The 25,944-nt window shown below is 44.4% G+C and overlaps 1 protein-coding gene across 1 annotated transcript in view; it reads right to left on the bottom strand.

Annotated features, from left to right (window-relative positions):
• The window catches only part of GDF11 (growth differentiation factor 11), a 31,687-nt gene extending 14,382 nt beyond the window's left edge, over positions 1–17,305 (bottom strand). The window contains exon 1 of the mRNA XM_070934773.1: positions 16,915–17,305. Within this exon, the coding sequence (XP_070790874.1) occupies positions 16,915–17,305 (391 nt within the window). The remainder of the gene's footprint in view (positions 1–16,914) is intronic.
• Between the last annotated feature and the right edge of the window lie 8,639 nt (positions 17,306–25,944).

Raw genomic sequence — 25,944 nt, 5'->3', positions numbered from 1 at the left:
TGGGCCTGCTGGTTGCGTACCTGGCTCCTTGCGTGGCAGCAGCCCTGCCCGAGCTCCTCAACGTTATAGCCGGGGTGGCTGTTGATACCCCCAGGCTTTTAGTCATGGGGGATTTCAACCTGCCATCCATCGGTGAAGCGTCTGAGGTGGCTCGGGAGTTCATGGCTTCCATGACGGCCATGGACCTGACCCAGTTAATTCAGGGCCCCACTTACATAGGAGGAAACACGCTGAACTTGGTTTTCGTCTCTGGTCAGTGGTTGAATGGCCTAGATACAGGGGATATAGTCATTGAACCCTTGTCATGGTCAAACCATTCCCTCCTTAGACTTGACTTTCTGACTGCTACACCCCACCACAGGGAGGCGGAACCGACCAGGTGGTTCTACCCCAGGCGCCTGATGGATCCTGATAGGTTCCGAATGGAGCTTGGGCCATTTCCTGAGACTCTGGCTCACGACTCGACGGAAGACCTGGTGGCCGCCTGGGATAGGGCGGCCGCTGGTGCTTTAGATCGGGTCGTGCCTTTGTGGCCTCTGACCCGGCGCCGAATCTGCCCAGCTCTTTGGTTCTCCGAGGAGCTGAGGGGGATGAAGCGCTGGAAAAGACACCTAGAGAGTAGTTGGAGGGCCAATCGCTCCAAATCTGACCGTACACTAGTGAGGTCTTACATCAAGACCTACTTAGTGGCGATAAAAGCGGCGAAGTATAATTACTTTTCCGCTCTTATCGCGTCGGCAGATAATCGCCAGCTGCCTTGTTTAGGGTGACCCACTCCCTTCTCCATCTGGGAGCACGGGAAGACCCCTTGCAAGGACGTGCTGAGGATTTTGCGCATTATCTGCATGATAAAGTCGCTCAAATTTGGGAAGGCTTGGACTCTGACTGGGTGGGTACAGGCGGGCTGTCCCAGGTGTGTCTTGAGACTGTTATCTGGGATGAGTTTGACCCTGTGACCCCCGAGGACATGGACAGGATGCTGGGGAGGTTGAATGCAACCACATGTTTACTGGACCCGTGTCCCTCCTGGCTGGTGCTGGCTACCCGGGAGGTTACACGAGGCTGGCTCCAGAGGATTATAAACGCTTCCTTGAGTGAGGGTTTCTTGCCTCCTGCCTTGAAAGAGGCGGTGGTAAGGCCCCTCCTCAAGAAGCCCTCTCTGGACCCAGCTGTTTTGGCAAAGTATCATCCAGTTTCCAACCTTCGCTTCCTGGCGAAGGTTGTTGAGAGTGTGGTTGCGCAACAGCTCCCGCAGTACCTGGATGAAACCGTCTATCTAGATCCGTTCCAGTCCGGCTTCAGGCCCAGGTACAGTACGGAAACGGCATTGGTCATGTTGGTCGATGATCTCTAGAGGGCTCGAGACAGAGGTTGCTCCTCTGTTCTGGTCCTAGTAGACCTCTCAGCGGCTTTTGATACCATCGGCCATGGTATCATGCTGCGCCGGTTGGAGGGGTTGGGAGTGGGAGGCACTGTCTTACGGTGGTTCTCCTCCTATCTCTCCAACCAGTCGCAGTCCATGTTGGCTGGGGGGCAGAGGTCGACTTCAAGGCACCTGGTTTGTGGGGTGCCACAGGGGTCGGTCCTCTCGCCTCTCCGTTTCAACATTTATGTGAAACCGCTGGGCGAGATCATTCGTGGTTTTGGGGTGCAGTGCCACCTGTACGCTGATGACACCCAGCTGTACATTTCCACCCCAGACCACCCCAACGATGCCCTTGAAGTGATGTGCCGGTGCCTGGAGGCCATGCGGGTCTGGATGGGGAGGAACAGGCTCCGACTCAACCCCTCCAAGACTGAGTGGCTGTGGCTGCCGGCATCCCAATATAGTCAGCTGGTGCCATCGCTGACTATTGGGGGCGAGACATTGGCCCCCACGGAGAGGGCGCGTAACTTGGGTGTCCTCCTGGATGCACGGCTGTCTTTAGAAGAGCATATGACGGCCGTGGCCAGAGGGGCTTTCTATCAGGTTCGCCTGATACACCAGTTGCGCCCCTTTCTGGATCGGGACTCCTTATGCACAGTCACTTATGCCCTCGTCACTTCCCGCCTGGACTACTGCAACACTCTCTACATGGGGCTCCCCTTGTGGAGCACTCGGAGGCTCCAACTGGTGCAGAATGCGGCCGCGCGGGTACTTATGGGGGCGACATGGCGCTCCCACGTGACACCTCTCCTGCGCGAGCTGCATTGGCTTCCAGTGGTCTTTCGGGTGCGCTTCAAAGTATTGGTTCTCATCTTCAAAGCGCTCCATGGCTTAAGGCCCAGTTATTTACAAGACCACCTTCTTTCACCGATAACCTCCCACCGGCCAATACGCTCCCACAGAGAGGGCCTCCTCAGGGTGCCGTTGGTCAGGCAATGTCGGCTGGCGACCCCCCGGGGAAGAGCCTTCTCTGTGGGGGCACCCGCCCTCTGGAATGAGCTACCCCAAGGGATACGACTGATCCCGGACCTCCGGACCTTCCGCCGGGCCCTGAAGACTTTTTTATTTCAGCAAGCCGGGCTGAATTAAAAATCTTTTAATTGGGGAATTTTATGGGTAAGGGGTTTTAAATTGGGGCAGCCAAAGATAAATTTAATTTCGTTTTATAGTATTTTAATGTTTGTAATGTGTGTTTTTAATTTTGGCTGTTCACCGCCCCGAGTCCTTCGGGAGAAGGGGCAGTATAAAAATTCAAATAAATTAATAATAATAATAATAATAATAATAATAATAATAATAATAATAATAATAATTTAGAGAGTCAAACCTTTAGCCATCTCTACCAGTTGCTGAATGCCTTCTCACACTTCTTACTGCAGAAGCAAATCAACCAGAAATAGAGAGCTGGCTTTGCATCTCTGGCTGAGAAATACTGTTCTCTTCTCACTTTTCTTCAAGACACCTGAATCTATCCAGCTGTTTTGAGTGCTTAACAGAGAGAAAGTGAATGTGCACATGTCCCAAAGTAAGCAAAAGCAAACATGATACATTCCAATGCCCCAAAGTAAGCAAAAGCAAATATGGTACATTCCAATGTTTTAAAATCCATCCCCTATTAACTTCAGCAAGGATGATAATATAGATGCTGTAATCCAAAACATCTAGAGGGTGCCAGGTTGCCTATTCCTGTGCTAATAAATGCACATAAGTGAGAAGTAGCACATACTGGAATACTTATTTTATTTAGTAAATGTGTACATCATCCTTCTCTTGTGATAAAACAATTAATTTAAAGTAGTTACAAATTCAAGGTTTAATGTATAAATTAGCTGAATAACAGAATTCTTGAAGTGGGGAGGTGAAGCACAGCAAATTAAAGCAAGCAAAAATCAGAATTCCATTCCATTAAGACTAACCAACCCAGCAAGTCATACAGTATGCCTGTTAAAATAAAAACATTTTACCTATGTACCTGCAAAGTTCCAAGACAGGGAATCCCATAATTCCATAAAGGAAGTCCTTTCCTACATTCCATCCAACAATTCTTTTTCCTTAATATGTATCATCCATCCATCTATCATCTATCTGGAGAAGGCCATTTTAGCAGATCTTAAAGTAAGCAGATTTATTCAGGAAGAGTTAATTATTGAAGGTCTAGATTACTTCATGAATTGTGCTGAAACTGCAAACGGTCGGAGAGGAAGGAGGAGAACCACCGCAGGACGGTGCCCCCTATTCCTAACCCCCTCAACCGTTGCAGCATGATACCATGGTCGATGGTATCAAAAGCCGCTGAGAGATCTAATAGGACCAGGACAGAGGAGCAACCCCTGTCCCGAGCCCTCCAGAGATCATCCACCAATGTGACCAATGCTGTTTCTGTGCTGTACCCCTGTCTGAAGCCCGACTGGTACGGATCCAGATAGATAGCTTTATCCAGGTGCCGGGGAAACTGTCGTGCCACCATGCTCTCAAAAACCTTCGCCACAAAACGAAGGTTGGAGACCGGATGGTAGTTAGCTAATTCAACCGGGTCCAGGGAAGGCTTCTTGAGGAGGGGCCTCACCACCGCCTCTTTCAAAGAAGCACTTATAATCCCTGGAGCCAGCTTCAGGTAACCTCCCAGGAAGCCAGTACCAACCAGGAGGGACACGGGTCCAATAAACACGTGGTGGCACTAATCTTACCCAGAACCCTGTCCATATCCTCGGGAGCCACAGGATCAAACTCCTCCCAGATAATATTCTCAAGACCTATCCTCGTCTCCTCCCCTGGACTCATCCAGTCGGAGTCCAAGCCTTCCCGAATCCAAGCGACTTTATCATGCAGGAATTGCACAAAATCCTCAGCTCGACCCTGCAAGGGATCTTCCCGCACTCCCCCCCGAGAAGGGAGTGGCTCACCCTAAACAGAGCGGCTGGGCATTTCTCTGCAGATGCGATAAGAGCAGAAAAATGGTTAGATTTTGCCACTTTTATCGCCACTAGGTAAGTCTTGATATACGACCTCACCAGTGTCCGGTCAGAATCGGATTGACTAGTCCTCCAGATGCTCTCTAGGCATCTTTTCCGATGCTTCATCTCTCTCAGCTCCTCGGAGAACCAAGGAGCCAATTGAGAATGGCATCGGGTCAGAGGCCGCAAAGGCACGACACAGTCCAAAGCTCCAGCGGCCGCACTCTCCCAGGCAGCCACCAGGTCTTCGGTCGGGTCGTGTGCCAGGGTCTCAGGAAACGGCCCAAGCTCCGTCAGGAACCTTTCGGGATCCATCAGGCGCCTGGGACAGAACCATCTGGTCGGTTCCGTCTCCCTGCAGCAGGGGGAAGTGGCTGGAAAGTCCAAGTGAAGGAGCGAATGATCTGTCCATGACAAGGGTTTAATGTCTCCTCTACCAAGATCATTCAACCACTGACCAGAGACAAAAATCAAGTCCAGAGTGTGTCCCCCTATGTGAGTGGGGCCTTGAACTAACTGGGTCAGGTCCATGGCCGCCATGGAAGCCATGAATTCCCGAGCCACCTCTGACGCCTCACCTGCAGATGGTAAATTGAAATCCCCCATGACAATGAGTCTGGGGGTATCAACCGCCACCCCGGCAATAACATCGAGCAGCTCGGGCAGGGTCGCCGCCACGTGGCAGGGAGCCAGGTACATAGTCAGCAAACCCATCTGCACCCCACGGCCCCACTTCACAAAAAGGGACTCACATCCGGCTATCTGAGGAACAGTGGTCTCCCTCGGAGAAAGACTTTGCCTAATAATCGCCGCCACTCCCCCGCCCCTCCCGAGCCCTTGGCTGATGAAATGCACAGAAACCTGGTGGACACATTTCAACGAGGGGAAACCTGGCCCAACCAGGTCTCCATAATACCTGCCAGGTCCATACCCCCCCTCCAAGATAAGATCACAAATGAGGGGGGCTTTGTTAACAACCGGCATTACATAACATCAGCCACGGACCCAGGGCCTGAGGCTCTGTGCAATCCCGGACACAAGTCGCGCATTGGGAGCCGGAGTCCGCAATCACTCGTAAACAGCGTGTGCACACCCCCGGAGCGTGATATGGCTCCCTGCGCCCATCATATCTGCCCCTCCCACTCATTATTTCAATTGCACTGCCATAATAATAATAATAATAATAATAATAATAATAATAATAATAATAATAATAATAATAATAAAAATAAAAAAAAATTAAATCAGCTGTTTCCCAACCAGCTGCCTTCCTGATGTGCTAAATTTTGACTCCAATAATTCTTTATCCATAATTTTTAGAACTTTTCACCCCAATATACTTGGAAGACATATCGTACTTGGGGAAAATATTTATATACTAAACTTGAATATAAATACCTTTGCAAAGAGTTTCTAGTCCATACCCTACTTTCCCTATAATTAGTATTATCAACTCTAGCATTAATCTGCATTTATAAAAAAAACAATCCTCCTTTGCAATAGATAGGTGAGACTTTTTTTGCTGGAATTCAGATCTAATCATTTTTTATTATTCCATCTTTATGGAATGTAAATCTTTTTGGCAGATATACTGATGGTCAATTATGTATATGTTCCTTTGATTAAAGCTCCAGTGGTAATCTTCTTTTCTCCTTCTTTCTCTCTCCCACACACACATACACCTAAAACATCTGAATTGAAAATTTTGTCATAATATTTTGATGGCATTTTTCAATTGTTTGTATACTATTAATCTGCATTTGGGGCTGTGTGGGAAGCTCAGTTAATAGGCACTCATATTTAACATGTTTGGTCTTCATACGGGCTAAATACATATGTTCTGAATTTCCCAAGAGATGACAAGATGGCTCCTAGTCCTCGTGGTGCCTGCTTTCAGTTAAAAACAATCAGAATATCCCAAATCTATTACCTGGGAAATCAGCATGTAATTTATTACAGAAATAGGCTGTTTTTACACAAAATACAACCCAAATTACATTTTAGCTTTCATATGTTCCACAAGCCAGTCCATCTAGTTATTTTATGGTTGTTGTTGTGCAACATCAGAAAATTAGATTGAGTGAATTTGAATCTACTGGGTGTGTCATGCAAACCAAATGACAGAATCTTTATTTGTTGGGCTATAACTAATTCAACCTGCTAATTTATCTGTGCCCTCCAGTGTGCTATGCAGTTCTACTAGTCAGTACTCAGGTGGGAGAAGGAGAATATTGTACCAGAATAAATGTGAGCCTAATTAAGCTTCCCTGGTCAGCTGTGTCTGTCAAAAACTCTGTTAACCTTTGGGCAGTGCCTAATCCTCAACTCATTAATCCTTAAAGGAAAGATGTGGTACTATAGTTTAGCTAAAGACCCAAAGTATCCCATTACAGAACTTACTCTCAAGGTCTGTCAGTATATGATGCTTCTCAGACTTTTAACTGTGATAAAGTAAATTATCTGTTCTTGTCAATTTAACATCTAATAAACCCTGAATTTATTTTTGGAACTGATCTCTGAAGTGTGACAGTATACAGATGTTCATGTAAATAAATAAATAAAATCAATGATTCCCCATAATATTAACCAGCTGCAGCAAACTCACACTTTTTGCTGCCCACCAGGCCAGTGGGTCAGTGGTCACTGACATAGTGACATGCCCTTCCTTTTCCTGGTTTAAGAATTCATAGGGTATTAGGCAGGCCTTGAAAAAAATGAGGGATAGCACAACTCAACTGACACAATTGTGTAAGAAACTATGACCAAGTTAATGGCTGACTGAGTTAGATGGGTGGTGTGAACCAGTTCTTAAAGGCATTTACAGATATACAATCCTGATAATTCCTTAGCTGAGGAATACTAGCACTGCGATTTGATTCTAGAATGGTCCCTAACTAGCTGAGCAACTTTTTTATTCAGTGACAAAGATCCGATGGTTGTGCATGCTTTGGAAACTATTTAGTAAGAGTGCTTTGGAATCCCCAGGAGTGCACATGTAGCACTTCTTTAAAGCCATTGCATGTTTATTTTGGCTCTTGCACAAACCTGAAATAATGTAGCTGCTTTCATGAGCTGTCTTAAACAACTCATACTTATTGCTACCTGCTGCAATAGATAGAGCTACTGTGGGGTACATATAACACTATTGAGTTTCCATTGGCATTAGTGATTAATGTTAACTCTTCTAGAGTTCATTGCAAGGATGAATATACCCCATGGCCTACAAATCTCATACAATACCCAGCCTCTATTTTGTAGCCCCCAGACTGTTCCCACAGAAGTTCATATGCCACTGAACTTTGGAGATACAATTTTATTTATTGTTTGGCTTCATGGAGGCACACCTTGGTGTATTAAACTGAAAAAATCTGCCACATACTGTCCCCCATCTGTGACATTGCTAGATTTCCAGATATGGCTCTTGTGATTTTTGTGGCATGATAATAGTGATTGTGGTCTCCTAGTATAAAAATGTTGCCCTGCTTATTTTATCAAACTTAGCATTGTTTACAAACAACAGTAATAACAACTTCAATTACTAACACTGTGCTACTAATAATATTGCATTGGAGACCTCATTCACCACCTCACGTTGAATATGCCAGGTTGTTCCCATGTTTAAAGAGTTAACTACTCCCTAGATATTTCCACAAAGAGATATATTTATGACATCATATAACCTTGGCATAATTATTTCCATACTAGTGTTGGAATTACATTTCAATTAAATATAAGTAGATACTCCATGAAAGCTCTACAAGATGCATCTCTTTGGGGGATGGAATTTACTATATATTTTCACAATGAAAAGGAAAATATAATTAGCCCCAAGTTGCAACTGCAGAGATATATTGGAAATACTATCTGGGCATAAATGGCTTATTACTAGAGATATGTTGCACATACTTTGAAAACATCAGTATGACATTTTACTCCTATTCGTTTTTGAGATATTTCATTGCTTGTTAAAAATTGAAGGCTTGTTTTTGCTAACACTTCACCATTCCAGCTTCCTTCTATTAATATACTGTAATCAACATTGATAATCTGATTTTCCTGAGATATTTCAGTCTCTGATTCCTGACCTCATACTTTTGAACAAAGCATCAGCCTTGAAATTACCCCAAATCCAGAAAATAATAATGCCTGCAAACAACTTTGTGTTTACTGTTGGTTTAAATCTGTTCCTTGCAGTCAGAATGCTGGGCTGAGAGTAGCATTTGGTGGATTTCACACTGTCACACACATATACACACACCCTGAAAAAACCTCCAAGATACTTCATTAACTTCCCTTCTCCACCTCCAGTGCCCAAACGAAAGGTCAGCAGGGGTCATGGGTAGCCAATAAATGGTTTAGAACCCAATTATCCTTTCCCAGTTTCTTGTCTATCAGTGGGAGAAATGTATGCTTTAGATTAAAAGGTTGGGGGGGGGAGAGAACAGGACAGAAGGACTGAGAAGGGACCCAGAAAGGTTTATGGCCCCATTGCCTATAAAACCTTCTCTTCCTTCTGTTCAGGAACCATAAAAACACTGGCACACACAATTGCTTCATGAAAGAATGTAAGCAGCAAAAATCATAATTGTCATCCAGAGAAAGGGAGATGAAGAAGAATGTCCAGGATTCCAGGGGATGAAACCTAAGAGTTGAGTGGGTGAGCTCCAGCCAATCGGTGAGCCTGGGGCAAAGGGAACTTTTCCACATGGCTAATTAAAATCAGATTGGATTATTCTTGTCAGTGTTTGCATGCTGACTTTTTATTTTTTTATTTTTTATTTTTTTTAGTTGAGGGGAGAAGCAAGTTGTTAAGGAGAGAGAAATGGTTGCAGCAAGGAGGAGCAGCAAACGTTTAACACAGAAAAAAGTCTCAGTGTGTCACCGATTTTATGGGCAGTAAAATTTCAAAGCAATCCAAATCTATTAATGCTAGAGAAAGAAATTTCTCAATGAGCTGTAGAATTGGCCAGGAGGGAAGTCCTTTTCCCTATTGCGATTCCTCACACTTGTGCCCCCCACACCTTTTCACCCCACACCCCTTCCTTCCGCTCGGCCTTCACACACTCCAGACCATACGCTGTCGCTCCTCCTTACGTGGCTGCTTGCTAAACTGAGCCTTTGGAATCATCGGTTCTTCCGAAGGGCATAACATTAGAAGAGAAGGCTAAGCTTATGATTATGAAATGGATGCGATTCACACAATGTGGTAAGTATTCCTGGTATACATTTTCTGTCTTTCCAGTCTCATACTGTAGGTACATTTGAGGGCAGAAGCAGAGGCACTATAAGCCTGCAAAATACTATTGTTCAAATTCTATTCTGTTACAAGCTGTTTGTTTGTTTATTGACCGCCCATCTTACCACAAGATAACAAATAGTTTTATTTCTAAAGTACAGATATTCATCTCTTTCAAAATGATGTATTGGGGCAGTGGAAGAATGGCCTTTGCTCATCTTTTATCTTAAACTTCAGATTCTTGGATCCTCTAATTTTAAACTCCCATCCCATGGCTACCATCTGTAAGATCAGAATAGAGGTTTCTTCTCATCAAATGATTCCATCTACATTAAATAACTTATTTCTAAACCACTGTACATTTTGTTTGGGAGTCTTCTGGAGCTGCTTTACTGTGAATGGTCATTTTTTTTCTCCTTCTACAGAGCCAGATTTTTTTTTAGCCATGCCAAGTGCTGACTTGATTTCAAGTCCAGCAGTTCAGTGTGAATCACCCCTCCTGAGGACTTTTAATGGCTTTCAGTTCTTTGATTTCCTTAACTTCCTCAGCAGTATTCTGGAGGAAGTTTGACATAACAGCCAAGTCCAATGTGGATAACTGATCCGCTATTTTAGATTTATTTGATCAGTATTAGGTGTTCTCTCTCTCTCTCTCTCTCTCTCTCTCTCTCTCTCTCTCTCTCTCTCTCTCTCTCTCTCTCTCTCTCTCTCTCTCTCTCTCTCTCTCTCTCTCCCTCCCTCCCTCCCTCCCTCCCTCCCTCCCTCTCTCTCTCTCTCTCTCTCTCTGCTCTCAGGATTAATAAGTAACATTTTGGGAGAAACTGAAGGTTCAAAGGACTCCAAATTGAGGGTTCAATGAAATGAACGTATCTTTTGGTTCGCAGCTTACTTCACCCTACTTTTACTGCTCTGCCTCTGATTAGAACTATTGCTTATTAGATCTGGCTTTGTTTTCTGTAGAGATTGAAGATCACAATAGGAAACCCAGAAGAAAGAAGATTCACATTTCATTCTGGAAAAAAAAACCTAACTGCTCAGAAGTCCTTCTGAGCCCCTGCTGGGTTTCTTGTCATGAAAAAACCATTACAAATGAAGCAGGAAAAGATTATCTTTCTCTAGAGTTGGGTCACTGAGGCATTTATTCAACTTACTAGTACTGAAAAACAAACTCAATTACTTTGAGCCCCAGTTAACAAGTGAGTGATAACTGAAGACTTTAAGTGACATCCAATTTGATGATGCTAATCGGATCAGTTACATGAGCTTTTGAAGGGTGGTACTGGGCCTCCTATGCCACCTGTGCAGGACGCTTTTGTGCCCATTTCCAGGGCAGTATTTACCTTAGTCATGCAATAGAAGAATGCATTGAAAGAAATTTGTCTGACACTAAAAGGAATCTGATAGATTCATTGACATGAAGTATGAACTAGAGTGTAATATGATGATACTAGTATATATATGGGGAGCATTTAGAAATATATATATAAAAGATGTTCCAAAACATTTTCAGCATATGTCTTCTAATTTTCTCAATGATGTAGCCTAATAATTCCCAATTTCATAGTATGATTTTTGTTGCTGGAATTAATGAATCATGATCTCTAAAGACCAATATAAATAAATATGAAACGTAAGCTTAAATGCAGTTTAGATTTCAAACATTTCATTGACTGTGCTAATATTTGGGGAATTTGACTTGAGCAGAAACACATGGTGTTGTTAATAAAAATCTAGCAATTTTTATAATAATTATCTACAGTTAATTATCTACAGTTCCTTGGAGAATAAAGATGGGATGTGTTGTCCCTTTTAAACAACTGGTGTTCCAAAAAAAGGGCACTGACAGGCTGGATAGATTAGATTAGATTAGATTAGATTAGATTAGATTAGATTAGATTAGATTAGATTAGATTAGATTAGATTAAATGCATTCTTTTCTCAGCAAGAGTTATTTAACATCACCTAATCCTGAAAAAACAAAGTTAGCAGAAATGGTGCTGAAGTGGTGTCAAGTCATATAAGAATTAATATTTTCATGTAAAGAAAAGTAATAAAATATAATACTTTCTATAATTTACTTTATGTAAATTTTAGAATGAGCCAGTGTGGTAATATTTAAACCTATGATTAGGTTAACGTGACTTTTTTTCACGTAACTAAGAATAAGAGATTTGACAAAGTATAAAACATCCAACTGCCTAAAGACTGGATTAGATTTATTTCCTTCAGGATAGACAATACTGCAGAAAAGTTCTTCACCCAAAATAATCAAAAACCTCCACATAAAAGACTTTTATTGTAAACTGCATTGTGGACTTTTTTAAAGTAAGTGATGTAAAACTATTTTAAAGAAAAAAGGAGGAGGCAGGAAGTATTTTTTTTTCTCCCAAGCTCATTATATCTCTGCAATAAGATGGGGTCTTGAAGCAGTATGCAGGCATTTTCTCTCTTTGATAAGATAGTAATTATATTCCTTAATACAAATACCATTTCTGTCCAGCCAGGCTGTTCCAAAAAATAAATTATATTCATTTATAATAGTAACAGTTAAACAGGCTGCCATTCCAATGATATATACTCAAATCCTCATTCAGTTTTGAATTTTAAAACACCATTAAAATACTTAGGTGGAGTCTCAACACAGAAGTAAAAATTATGGAGATTGCAAGATTCACTCACATTTTCAACTCAATTTACTTTCAGTACAATGCAATTGTGTATGCTTTGGTCACTGCTTTAATTTCAAACAGTAAAAAAGACAATTCCCTCAATCAGTAATGAAGGACTTACAACTCTAAATTTTGCTGAAAAAATACTTCAGGAATACCAGCCAACCAGGGCCCATAGTGAAATATGCTTAAAGATACAGTTCCACAACATTAGAGGATTGTGACATGTATTCTTCATACAAGATGAATATGGATAACATATTCCCTTATGTTTGACAGTACCCTTCATCTATCTAACCATTCCTGCTCAGAGTTTATCAATAGATTAGTTTTTTGCAAATGACCTAAACACCTGTTTCCTAGTGATTTCATTAATAATATATTAGCCTGAATATCTGACTCATCATATGATACTAATGATTCTAATTCTCTAATTCTGATCAGTTTTTAAAACATAGTTCTCCCAGTTTTCTAACCTTTATAATATTAAGCTAATTCTTAAGGTGCATTTATTTGCTGTGATATATCAAATGATACTTTAAAAATCTATTATTGCTCTAGAAATCAGATCAAGAGTATATTCATCAATATACAGATCAAAACAACAGTTGGAAGGGACCTTGGAAGTCTTCTACTCCAAGAAGGTCTTCCTAGCTCAAGCAGGAAATGCTATACCATATCAGATAAGTGGTTGCCCAATCTCTTCTTAAAAACCTCCAGTGATGAAGCACCCACAAATTCTGGAGGCAAGTTGTTCTACTGATTAATTGTTCTAACTTTCAGGAAATTCCTCCTTAGTTCTAGATTGCTCCTCTCCTTGCTTAGTTTCCATCCATTGCTTCTTGTCCTGCCTTCAGGTGCTTTTGGAGAATAGGTTGACACCCCCCCTTTCTTTGTGGCAGCCCCTTAAAATACATCTCATCTCATTGCAATTACAGAACGATTTCAATGCCCCTTATTCTCAACCTAACTAGCCTTGAGATAGATTTAAGTTATATCCTGCTGTAAATGATAATGAAAGAGGCAGTTCTATGTAGTGGTTAAGGCTAGAAACTGGGAGACCATGTTTTAATCTCACCATAGGCCCAAAGGTCAACCAGTTGCACCATAGACCCAAAGCCAACTGGCTGACCTTTGAGCCAATCCCTCTCTCAGCCCTAGGAAGCAGGCAAAGGCAAACCACTTCCAAAAAACCTTGCCAAGAGAACAGCAGGGATTAGTCCAGGCAGTTGCCTGGACTCAACCCTGACTCAAAGGCACAAAAAAAAAAAAAAAAAAGTTAATGGAGGGATAGGAAGCTTCTATCCTTCAGGTACTGCTGAGTTAGAATTGCTTGGATCCTGCAACATTAGATTTTCTGGCTACGGCAGCAGCATTTGAAAAGTCACAATTTCCTATCCTATAGGAAAAGGCAGTGCCTATAGACAGACAGTGAATGTAAAGAAATTTTGTATCCTATGATTTGCTCTAATGTCCAAAATTGATTGTTTGTCTAAGATGTATTGGCTCCGAAAAGCTTATATAAGTTATCTTACACTAGTATGAATGGCAAAATGGTATAACTAGCACTTTTAAGGGTGCTGCTTTTGCAATCTGAGGCACCAATAAGCCTAACACATATGGCTCATATGGAAGAGGGTCTATTACACGGGTATCAAACTCAGGGCGTCACGTTGCCATTATATGGCATTTCGTGACATTTTTCCCCTTTGTGGAGCTGGGATGGGTGTGGCCTACACGTGACACATCCAGCCCGCGGGCCGCCAGTTTGACACCCCTGGTCTATGCTAACTGTTTTCAGCATGGTAAATAAATGGCTCTCATCTCCACTTAATTTTATAATATGGGTACATATCACTCTTGTTCAAGCATACGGCTGCTATCCAGCATTCTTTAACTGAGTACTGTACCAACTGTTCTGAATTTTGTAAAATTAATTGAAGTGCTATAGAAAACTGCATGAAAAGTTATTCTGAATTGTTTCCCCAGCTTGAAAACCAGTTCCTCTTTGGTGGCAGTATCTGCATTCCCCGAGGGCAAAGCTTCCCTAAAAGTTGGAGCTACAGAGGTCTGTAGCTGAAGGGAGCACACTTAAAAGTGACTAGGAAATGAAGGTGAATGTGTGAATGACACCTAATTATTCATGGAGGAAAGTTTGCTTGATTTGTAGGCATCAGATGTGTGTACATGAGCCTAGCCCTAGAGAGATTTGCTTGCACAATAGAGTTTCAGTGACTCTTGTCTCATGTTTGAATATAAGGATTATGTACCACAGAGATTATTCCCTGAAGTCAAAGCAAGCAAAGAAAGCAGAAAAGCTGCAGATTCATAATGCAGAGCTGTAATTAGTCAGCATTTGCTCTTCATTTCAGGCTTCAGTACACCTTTTCCCCCTGAAGGATACTGCGAGATTTCACTTGTTTAAAAAGAATGTTCTGGCTATATTGCAGGAAGCATAAACTGGCACATACACCATATTAACAAACATTATGTGTTTTGTTAGATATTGGCTTAGTGTGTTGCAGGAACCAGATTGTCTGGCTTACCGTGTTTGACAACTCAATCCGTGTGAAAATTATATACAAATAAAGCACACATTGTTCTCTATTTGTAATAGCCAGCCAAATATATAATTCAAAATATTTATCCCCAAATATGAAGTTATTATTTACTACTGGCTGAGCATGCAGGGTTGTGTTAGGCTGCTGTTATTGAACTAGAAGAAAATTAAAAGGCCCTCTATGCTGGGGTTGCAGTATCCACTAAGCAAGCTAAAGTCTTGGGGGAAGGGTCATTTTGATATTTATCGTGGGGAGGAGAGTGTGTGTGTGTGTGCATGTGTATACGCATCCTCCTCCCCAGGATAAATCTCAAAATGACCCCTCCCCCAAGACTTATATCTTGTCCATCAGGCAGCAAGAAAAGTGCCCCTACAGTCCCCTATCAATGGTGCAACTGTCACAGAAGTTAGCAGATCACTTTGTCTTCTTTCCACTCCCACTACCTGCCATTTATATGAAGTTGTCCTTTATACTTTACAGAGAGGAGAACTTTCAAAGAAGCAACAGTAACAGCAGCAGCCCTGTTAGAGGAGCCTGAAACTAACAGGTATCTGTCAATGCCGGTTCCAACCGCTGCAACTCCTGAAAATATTATACCTCAGTAACTTCAGGGTCTCCAATATTGCATAAGGGCTTCCACACTCAGTCCACTCGCAAGCAAACCAGCCAAGGGAAGGGTGGCAAGAAAGAAAGATTGCATCGCACATAGGCCTGTCATTCCCCAGCCATTCTTGCTTGCTTGTTTTCTCAAAGCTCTAGGAAGCATTTACTTTTAACTGTTTTTTTCCCCCTTCACAAACGAAAAAATGCCATTCAGTGTGAAGTTATAATAAACGGGAGAAGTACAAAGGGCCTTGGATTTTGGCAGACCTGGAAAGAGAACAAGGAGGGAGCCTGATGAGGGAGGCAGCTGGATATTGCAAACGCTCTGCTGGCTGGGCAAACTTCTGAGTGTTTGCAGCTGGCGAAAGGAACTCACAAAAGGGATTATGCCTTAACTTGGCAGGGGGAGAGAAAGGAGCCACCCTCTCCAGCCGGGAGAAATGCTGTTTCCCCTTTCTGTTTGCAAGAGAGCATGACTGGCAGAGGCCTTTCAGAATCATGACACCTTTCGGCAACTGTGCTCTGGAGCAGAACCTCTCCATGACCTTTCTTAGGTTTATTTGGTTTGGGCAAGAAGTACTTTTCACACAACACTAATCTACGCAAGGACCCCCCTCCCTTCCCCTTCACTCTACCTCCACAGACACACACTCTAAGCTCCAAACCCACAGAACAGTGCAGCCACAGAGCTCTCAACAGGGATGAGTTTGCACAATACCTTCCTGTTGCCAAAACTGGATGCAGCCACTTTCTGCATTAAAGCAAAGCTTTTCTCTTTCAAGTGCATCTGCTGGGCGAAGAACTTTGCACAACTTAGGGGAAAGCATTAGGTTTCTGCAGTCAATTGGGGAAAAGTCTCTTCTTTTCTTTTTTTTTTTTTTTCTTCTCTCCCCCCCCTCCCTCTTCCCCAAACACAGAAAGTCAGGAGGAACATTTTGAGGAACAGAGGCCTTTCATTCAACTCAACCTTTCCGATCTGACCCCTCCTGGCATTTGCTCTCTAGCGCGCAGAGGGGGCGGGGGTGGGTTAAGCATTAAACTAACCTGACAGTGAAATCAGTCCTTAAGAGATACTCAAAAGAAACCCGGCCCAGGCGGAGATGGAGAGGACTTAGTGCGGATGCCTTCTTCACACCTGGTCGGCTCTCTCGCTCTCGCCCCCACCACCCGGCAAAAACCCAGCCATCTGCAGCAAAGAAGCCCACCCATTCCCTTTGATTTGGAGGTCCCTGGCGACGCCAGCGCTGCTGCTGCTGCTGTGGCTGCTGCTGCTGCTCCTCTGGGAGCGGTTTCTGCCGAGCTGCAATAAACAATAAACCCCAAGACTCGCAGAGGCGAAGCGGCTGGCTGGCTGGCCGGCTGGGCTCTCCTCCTCCCTCCCCCAAGCCCGCGGCCGCGAAAGTTGCGCTTGGCCGCTGCAGGCAGCCCGGCTCCTGCCTCCTTTAACAAAGAAGCCCCGGCTTACTTTCTTGAGCCATGCTGATGACAGTCTCGGTGGTGGCGTGGTACTCGTCCTCCTCCAGGTAGTCGTCGTGCTGGAAGGAGTCCCCCTGGAAGTCGTGCAAGTCCAGGATCTGCTGCAGCGGCGGGGCTTTGGGCAGCAGCTGGTTCACCACCTCGCGGGTGATGTTGGGCGCCTCTTTGAGCCTCAGCTTGCTGAGGATCTGCGACTTGATGCTCTCCAGCCTCATCTCTTTGCTGTGCTTGCGCCAAAGACACACCGGGCAGCTCTGGTCCTCGGCTTCTGTCACCAGGGGGACGCCCTCCGTGGGCGCCTTCTCGCCGGGCTCGCCCGCGCAGAACTCCAGGGACAGGACCAGGAAGCCCCAGAAGACGGTCGACTTTGGCACCGGCATGTCTGGCGCTTCTCCGCTCGCTCCCTAGCCAAGCAAGCCCCGCTCCTTTCTCTCGCGGAGCACAATCGCTCTGGCTCGGCCTCGGGATGATGGGCTGCAGCTGCTGGGTGCTTGGGGGGTGGTGCCGCCGCCGCCGCCGCCGCTAAGTTCTTTGGGGTTGGAGATGGGGGGGGCGACTTGCTGGTTGGGGGAAGGAGAGGAGGGGGGGGAAGAAAGAAGGACTCTCCTTTTATATCCCAACTGAACTGTGTCGTAAAAAGCCTTGATTGGCTGCGGAGGCAACAAAAGAGCTCTCGGCAAAAGGGCTGTCAGCGGCAGGGGAAAGCGAGCGGACTTCTCCGCGCTCTCCTCGGGTCAGGGCGAAGCATTCCGACCGCGCTCGCCTCTCCCGGGTGTCAAACCTTTTAAAGGCTGGCAGCGCTCTTTGAAGCGGGGAGGGGAGGGGGCGCCCAGATGGGGAGGGAGGGGGGAGGGAGGGAGCGTGCGGAGGAGGCATCTGACAGCCCCTTAAAGAAACAAAGTCCCCTTTTTCCTTTCCCCCGCGCTCTACCTTCCCGCGGCAGGCAGAGCGGATGGTGGCTTTCGGCCCCGGGCCCAGAGGGGAGGAGGCGCTCGTAACAATACGCGGGGAGGGACGGCTCGGGCACTCGGGCGAAGCGGTGGCCGGGCAAGCGACCCAGGGGATGGGGGACGGAAAGAGCGAGGGAGAAGCTTCCGCGGCTATCCTCGACCTCGTCCCGCTTCGGGTGCCGGCCCACCTGGCGCTCCCCCGAGCCCCTCCGGGCTTCTGCACTTCTGAGGCGGTCAGCGCCGCTTTGCCTCAGCGCAGAGTTTGCCTCAGCGTCCCTCCCCTTCTCTCTCTCTCTCTCGCTCTCTCTCTCTGGGCTATTTGACAGTTTCTAAGTGCCCGTGCCGTCTGACTCCCCGATCGATTCGACCGTTTCTAGCTCTCTCCTTTTCTCTCCGGGTCCTGGTGGCTTTGACAGTCCTGAAGGGCTCCTCCCCGCTCCAGCCCGGCAAGACACGCGCGCCGCAGCGAAGACAGCGCGGAGCCGAGGAGGGAGAGAGAGAGAGAGGGAGCCCTCGCCCGCCTTTCGCCCGAAGCTGGCCTGGCGGGCGGGCTGCTGTCACTCTCCGCTGCCCTCGGACGACAGGCGCTGCGGCTGCCCCGCGCTGCGTGCGCGGTCTCCCGCGGCCGCCCTTCTCCCCTGCCCACCACCCGAGTGGCTGGGAAGGTCCCCGGCGTGCCTCACGCCCGGAGCCCAGCCACGTGCGGTCCTGTTGGTTTTTGCCGTCGGAGAGCGGAGGGGCGGCCGGCTCGGGTAGAGCTCAGCCGGAGGAGGTGCGCAGGCCAAGCGCAGCAACCTTCCGCCTCTGCGCCCGCGGGGCTCCTGGCGGGAACACGAGCTCGCTCGCTCGCTCTCGCCCTCTGTCCGCCGGCTCCGGAGCGGAAGGGGGCGAGGGAGCGGGCCAGGTGAGGCGCCAATGGAGCAGCCGGGCGATGGGGCCGAGCAGGGGCAACCGGAGCCAGAAGAAAGGCGGCTCTGGGTCTGTGATGCTCTCTCCGAGGCAGGAGCGCCGCTTCACCTGCCAGCAGAGCTTCGGTTTCACTTACGCTGAAGTTCAGTCGAGTGCATGGAGCCCCGTCAAATATGATCTCCTCCTGCCTTGCCCAAGTGGCACCTCTGCTTTGGTGGGCCCTGTAAAACCCCCGAATACGATCCTCGGGCGAAATACGTTGATTTGTAATTTCTAGATTCCAAACTAGTATAAGTGTAAATTAGTGTTCTCTTTTCCCGTATAGGTAAAAAAGGAAGGAGCATAGAACATCTTAGTTTCCTGAAATAGCCAATCTAAGCTTGGGAGGAGTAACACACACCACCCAACCTCCCAAATCCTTTGGACCAGAACTCTTTGAAGTCCCAGCTGCTGTGAGCAATGACCTGGCATTACATAGGCGATCTATCACTCTAAAGGGCACCAATCTGCCTATCTTAGTGCCCATCGGGATCGCTATAAATCTGGGCAAAGGAGCATTGTAAGAAAAATGCAAATTTCGAACAGTATTTGTCTTCAGCCATTCGGAATATGGATGTTATAAGATTATATGATTTAGGGGTACATGTTCCTCATTACTTATTTAATTTAAAGGATTAAGCAAATTTCTCTTTAGAGAGGGATTGTACAGAAGAATAACCCCTTGTGCTGCTGTCTAAAAGTTCAGATCAGTCCGTGGCCTGGAGTCTCCAGGTGGGGCTAGGGGGAAAAAAAAACATGATCTGAAACGTTGGCACACTGCTCCCTCTTGCTGCCATCCCCAACCTCAGCCTGGCATTTCCATCCATTGGGTCCTTCACTTCTTAACATTCCTGAGCAGCAAAAGCACATACAGTAAAAGGTCATCCTGAGAAAAGAATGTTTCATTTATCACATAGAGTTGCTTAGTAAGAAGCCTCGCCCTTTCTCCACACAATGAGTGGGGTGTCGGGGGAGGTAAGGGTAGACACCCTCGTGAAGAAAATATGTACAGTAAGGTAGCCAGATAGAAAGAACTTCTTTCTCCTGCTAATCATCATCATCTTCAGGTTAGAGGATCCATGAATACAAGCATGTGAGGCCAGTTTTACTTCTGCATTTCTTCATGACTAGTCTTGGCTAAGCCTATCAATTGGGTGGGCTTTATCATCAAGCATAAGGCTCAATATTTCTTTTTTACATATAAAACTTTAAGACATGTAAAGACAATAAATACAGGTGAGACGCACAGAATATACACTGTGTAAAAAAATGTTCCAGTCCATCAGTGAAATCTTTCTGGAAATAAGTTTAGAAATGTTCTACTGCAGGTTTCTACATAGGAAAACAGTATTATTAAAGTGATTCCTTTAAACAAGCCACCAGTATTTTCCCCTCTTGCTCTCAGTGGTACTATGTACTGATGAACGTTATTAATGTGTGTTATATTGCTCAGGCATAGGTCAGCTTTGAGGTTTTCATGCTAATTTCAATTTGCCATTGTTGGCTTTTAAGCTTCTGCCATGACCTCTTAGACTGACTAATTCTAATCACTACTTGCAAAAACCATATCTTTCAAAGATCCCAGAGCACCAGGGAACTACCAAGAGGACTGAAAAAGAGCTGATGTGGTTCTAATCTTCAAAAAAGGAAAAATAATGGATCTGGGAAACTATAGACCAATGTCTGGCATTAATATCTGGGAAGATCCTGGAAAAGATTATCAAGCAACAGATCTGCAAACACCTAGAAGCAAGCAAAGTTATAATCAGAAGCCAACATGGGTTTGTCAAAAATAGGGCATGCCAAACATCTTATTTCATTCTTTGACAAAGTGACTAAATTAGCGGACCGGCAAAATGCTGTGGACATTGTATACTAGGACTTGGTGTGGCATTTGAAAAGTAGATCACAGCCTACTTCTTAGTAATATAGAAAAATGTAGAACAGATAGCATCAAGACCAGATGGTTTCAAAACTGGCTGATAACCACACTCAATGTGTAGTCCTCAATGGAACTACATCTACACAGAGGGACGCATGCAGTGGGTATCTCAGTACTCTTTAACATCTTTTTTTTTTTTTAATTCTGATTTATATGCCGCCCTTCTCCAGAGACTCAGGGCGGCTTACAATGCTTTAAGCAATAGCCTTCATACTTTTGTATATTTATACAAAGTCATCTTATTGCCCCCATAATCTGGGTCCTCATTTTACCTACCTTAGAAAGGATGGAAGGCTGAGTCAACCTTGAGCCTGGTGAGATTTGAACTTGCAGTAATTGCATGCAGCAGATGTAAGTGGATATTAATTAGTCTGCTGAGCCACCATCTTCATAAATTATTTAGATGAGGGGATAGAAGGGAAACTCATCAAATTTGCAGGGGACACCAAGCTATGGGGAATACCCAACACTTTAGAACACGGGTGTCAAACTCGATCCTGTCATGGGCTGAATTGTGATGTATCACAATTTTTTTTGCCTTTGCAGAGCCAGGGTGGGAGTGGCCTGCATGTGAGGGCTGCCAGTTTGACGGGCCTGCTTTAGAAGATAGGCTCAAGATCCAGAAAGATCTAGATAGACTTGAATACTGGGCCCTATCCAATAAAATGCAATTCACTGGTGAGAAAATTAAGGTTTTACACTTAGGCAAAAAAAAAAAAAAAAAAAAAATCAAACGCACAGGTACAGAATAGATGATATCTGGCTCAATAGCAGTAACTGTGAGAGGGAGCTAGAATCCTAATGGACAATCAGCAGTGTGCTACAGCTACCAAAAAAGCCAAGCTAGTCCTGGGTTGCATCAATTGAGGGATAGCATTAAGACTACATGAAGTATTAGTACTGCTTTATCCTGCACTGGTAAAAGCACATTTGGAATACTGCATTCAATTTTGGTTGCCGAAATACAAAAAAGATGTTGAGATTCTAGAAAGAGTGCAGAGAAGAGCAACGCAGATGATTAGGGGACTGTAGGCGAAAACATATGATGAACAGCTACAGGAATTGGATAGGTCTACTCTAGCAAAGATAAGGACTAGGGTGACATGATGGCAATCTTCCAATATTTGAGAGGTGCCACAAAAAGGAGGGTGTCAACTTATTTTCCAAAAGCACCTGAGGGCAGGACAGGAAGTAACAGTTGGAAACTTGCCAAAGAGTGATCCAACCTACAACTAAAGATAAATTTCCTGACATTGAGAACAATTAACCAGTAGAACAGCTTGCCTCCAGAAGTTGTGGCTGCTCCATCACTGGGAGTTTTTAAGAAGAGATTGGAAAGTCATTTGTACAGAATGGTTCAGGGTCTCCTGTTGGAGTAGGGGATCTAGACTAGAACACCTTCAAGGTCCTTCCAACTCTTATTATTCTGTTAATACTGTTAAAATATTTTCTCTTTTTATAAACTGCTTTGGATACTTAGTATTATAGAGTGGGATAAATCTAAGACACAAACTACATGAAAGTGCACAGCTCATCTAAATCCAACAAATTGACTAGATGCATTTGGTGATATAAATGCACTGAGGACCATTAATAGGCATGACTCATTGCCCACAGGCGTAGTTGGATTGTAGATCATAGTGAATGGCTATGTCAGCCATAATGTAATTACGTTGTCCTTGGTTTAACAAGCTATGTGTACCAACCAATGCTGGTTGCAAATCATAGTTAATAGTTCTGAACAATATTTAAATACAATCAAGTGGCTTATCAGCAATGCCTACCTAAGCATTCAAATAGATCTTTGCCAAATAGGTCACATCAACCATCAAGAGGCTCTACATGTTTCTTTGTTATCGAACAGGTCAGAAATAGGTAGCTGGATGATGTTCTGTAGGGTTCAAACCAGTGGTGGGTTGCCCCCGGTTAAGACCAGTTCTATAGAACCAGTAGTAAAATTGGTGGGAGGCTCCGCCCACTGACCTGGACATCATCATAAGTGATCTGTGTATGTGCGGGCACGATGAGAACCAGTCGTAAATGTAAGTAGAACCCACCCCTGGTTCAAATCCTTCGGGCAGTGTACTCTAGATGACTCTAGAATACTTTAATGTTTGGAGCTATCCAGATTTTGGTGATGAGCAGTGTGCAAGAAGGAATATATAGATTCTATCAAATAGTTTATAAAATCCACCTTCCTTAAGCTGCCAGAGCAGAGATATAGAGATGTTACATTTTGTATTGTGCCCTATATGAAGTTTTACCTGACTTCCACACACCGCTCTTGGAGGGAGATAAACGTATCTATTTTTACACAATATATAGTATATACACATATATCCTGTGGTATTTTCAGTTACATTGGCCACCAGGAGGCACCACATTACCAGTTTCATCCATATTAGGAATTGTCAGATGCGGGGGAGCCAGATGTTATTTGGGTTCAAATAGGGGTTATCTCTCTGCAGTGATTTGCTTGCTTGAATCATTTTCTGCTATCCGCAATATGGCTTCCCTTTCTCTAAGACAGCTCTTTGTTGTCTTTGGCCTATCATGAGATTCTGTTTTAAAATTAGACAAATGGCCTTTCCTTCTCATGCTAATTAGATTAGTTTTCCCCATCCTCCCCCAGGTACTTCTTCCTAAGGGGCTGCCATACAATCTTCAGAGTGGGGCAGGGATGTAAGCTATTGAGGTTATAAAATGGATAGGTAGGAACTTAGCTATACGGAGGGGAAGTATAGCTTGTTTGCTGTTTTGCTTTGTTAAAACAAAAGCTGATTACAATAGTGCATTATTATAGACACATTGATTTTTAAACCGTATTAAAACAGGAACTCCAGCTTCAATTCCAGCTGTGATATTCTTGTTCTCTCTTTCCCATATATTCTCTTATATTTGGCTTGCCCTGTTAAATGGCTAATAGTCTCCTGATCAAAAGTCGGAAGAAAATATTTTTTTCACACAGTTAAAATTATTGGATTCCCTACCAAAAATATGTGATGGCATAAACTTATCTTCCTGGATCTGAAACCTCCATGTTTGGAAGAAGATGAAATGTAAAGGGAAAGCTATATCCCTCCTGTCCCATTATAGGAGGATCCTGGGTTTATAGGAGTTTTTGGCCTAATAAAATCATGCTGTCCTTCTATAAAGATTCGGCTATTAAGAATACCAGTCAGCAGAGTGAAACAATGTCCTGTCATAGCCATGAAAGTCAGTGGGTGACTTTCGGCCAATCACTCCCTCTCAGGCCAACCCACAGGGATGTTGTGGGGAAAATAAGAAGAGGAATTGTGTTAAATATGTTCGCTGCCTTGAGTTATTTTTAAAAATAATAAAAATGGAATATAAATAAATAAAAATAAAAATCATTTTAAAGTAGCAAACCCTCTGTTGAGTTTAAAATTTTACTGCCTCTTGATTTTTTTAATCGTCCCTACTTTAGTTAAAGGCACAGAAAACATATCAGCAAAAGAAAAAAGCTAATTGAGTTATCATTTACCCTCCTTTTCTATTTTTTTTCTGTGTCATATCAGCATTCCCTTCCAACCAAATGCTCTCCAAATGGTTTGATGTTCTAAAGCCTGTGGGTTCTGAGGAAATGGGCAGGGCCCTTCGCCATTTCAGCTCCACAATTGTGCTCTTGACCCCTGGCCCTCCTAGTTGGTTAAAACAACCAGGGAGGGGACCATCCAGCAAAAGTCAACATCTTTTTACAGAACTGAGAGATGTCGGCAGCCTTATAAAAGATATCGGCCTGCTCTTTCCTCAAGAAAGACCTGGTGGCTCAGCAGACTAAAAGCATTGTGATTAACACCAGCTGTCTGCAATTACTGTAAGTTCGAATCTCACCAGGCTCAAGGTTGACTCAGACTTCCATCCTTTCTAAGGTAGGTAAAATGAGAACCCAGTTTGTGGGGGCAATAAGCTGACTTTGTATAAAATATACAAAGGTATGAAGGGTATTGCTTAACGCATTGTAAGCCACCCTGAGTCTCCGGAGAAGGGTAGCATATAAATCAAATAAAAAAAAAAAAGAGGCTCATCTATTTCTAGACAACTCTCATCCGGGGGTGAAATCCAGCAGGTTCTGACAGGTTCTGGAGAACCAGTAGCGGAAATTTTGAGTAGTTCAGAGAACCAGCAAATACCACCTCTGACTGGCCCCAGAGTGGTGTCGGAATGGAGATTTTGCAATATCCTTCCCCCAGGAGGGGTGCGAATGGAGATTTTGCAGTATCCTTCCCCTGTCACGCCCACCAAGCCCCACCTACCAAGCCACACCATGCCTGCCACGCCATGCCCACTGAACCGGTAGTAAAAAAATTTGGATTTCACCACTGCTGTCCTCCTATATCTAACCTCACCCTTATAGAGAAGGAAGTGGGAAGGCAGCAGTGACAAAGGGCCCTGGCAGAAACTGGTCGCTGGGCCTATGGCAGCCAGGTTTTAAGCCTGAACATGGGACTGAAATCACATTAGTTACTTTCACGCGTGACTTTTGATGAGACCTCTATGGAATGAGCACAGGCATTCCTTTCCTGCTCAATCTCTCAGCAGCCTTGGATATCTCTGCTGCAGGATCAGCATTGGCTACCGGCAAGTTTTCAAGTGCAATCCCAAAGGGCTGCATATTGAATAGCCTTTAAAGCCCTCTAAGGCTCAACCACATATCCTGGTCAGATTCTGCCTATCTTGTCTGAAGTTTTCCATCTATCAAGAGGCATTGTCTTAGCAGCTCACTTCTCCCAGAGCTGTATGACACCCCACCGCCACAAGCAAAAGCCCACATTCTCACAACCTCCTGGAAGTTTGTGAAAACAAGCTAGTCTTGAAGGTTTTGTCATTTGACTGTTTCACAATTGTTGATATGAGACATGTTTTGGTTTTATGGTATTTATTAAGCTGGCACAGGCTATGACGCTATTGCTCCTGAACACCATCTAGAGTCTTTGAGATTGAGATTTATATATTTCATTAAATAAATGCATAAATAACACTCCCTTGATGAACAGAGCCATTGACGTTGCTGGCCAGGAATTGTAATTTAAGTTTTAGAAATAGCTTCATCTCACAGGAGAACAGCGTACATATGTTTGAATGAAGTTCAGAGGGGGAAAGGGAGGGAGGGAGGGAGAGAGAGATCAGCAAATTTTTCTAAAATATGATTTATAAA

The sequence above is a fragment of the Pituophis catenifer genome, unplaced genomic scaffold, assembly GCF_029215685.1.
Source record: "Pituophis catenifer annectens isolate HBS135680 unplaced genomic scaffold, rPitCat1.0.hap2 SCAF_2, whole genome shotgun sequence".
Lineage (NCBI taxonomy): Eukaryota > Metazoa > Chordata > Lepidosauria > Squamata > Colubridae > Pituophis > Pituophis catenifer.
Note: the sequence above shows the minus strand (reverse complement) of the source record. Positions and strands in the feature narration are given on the sequence as shown.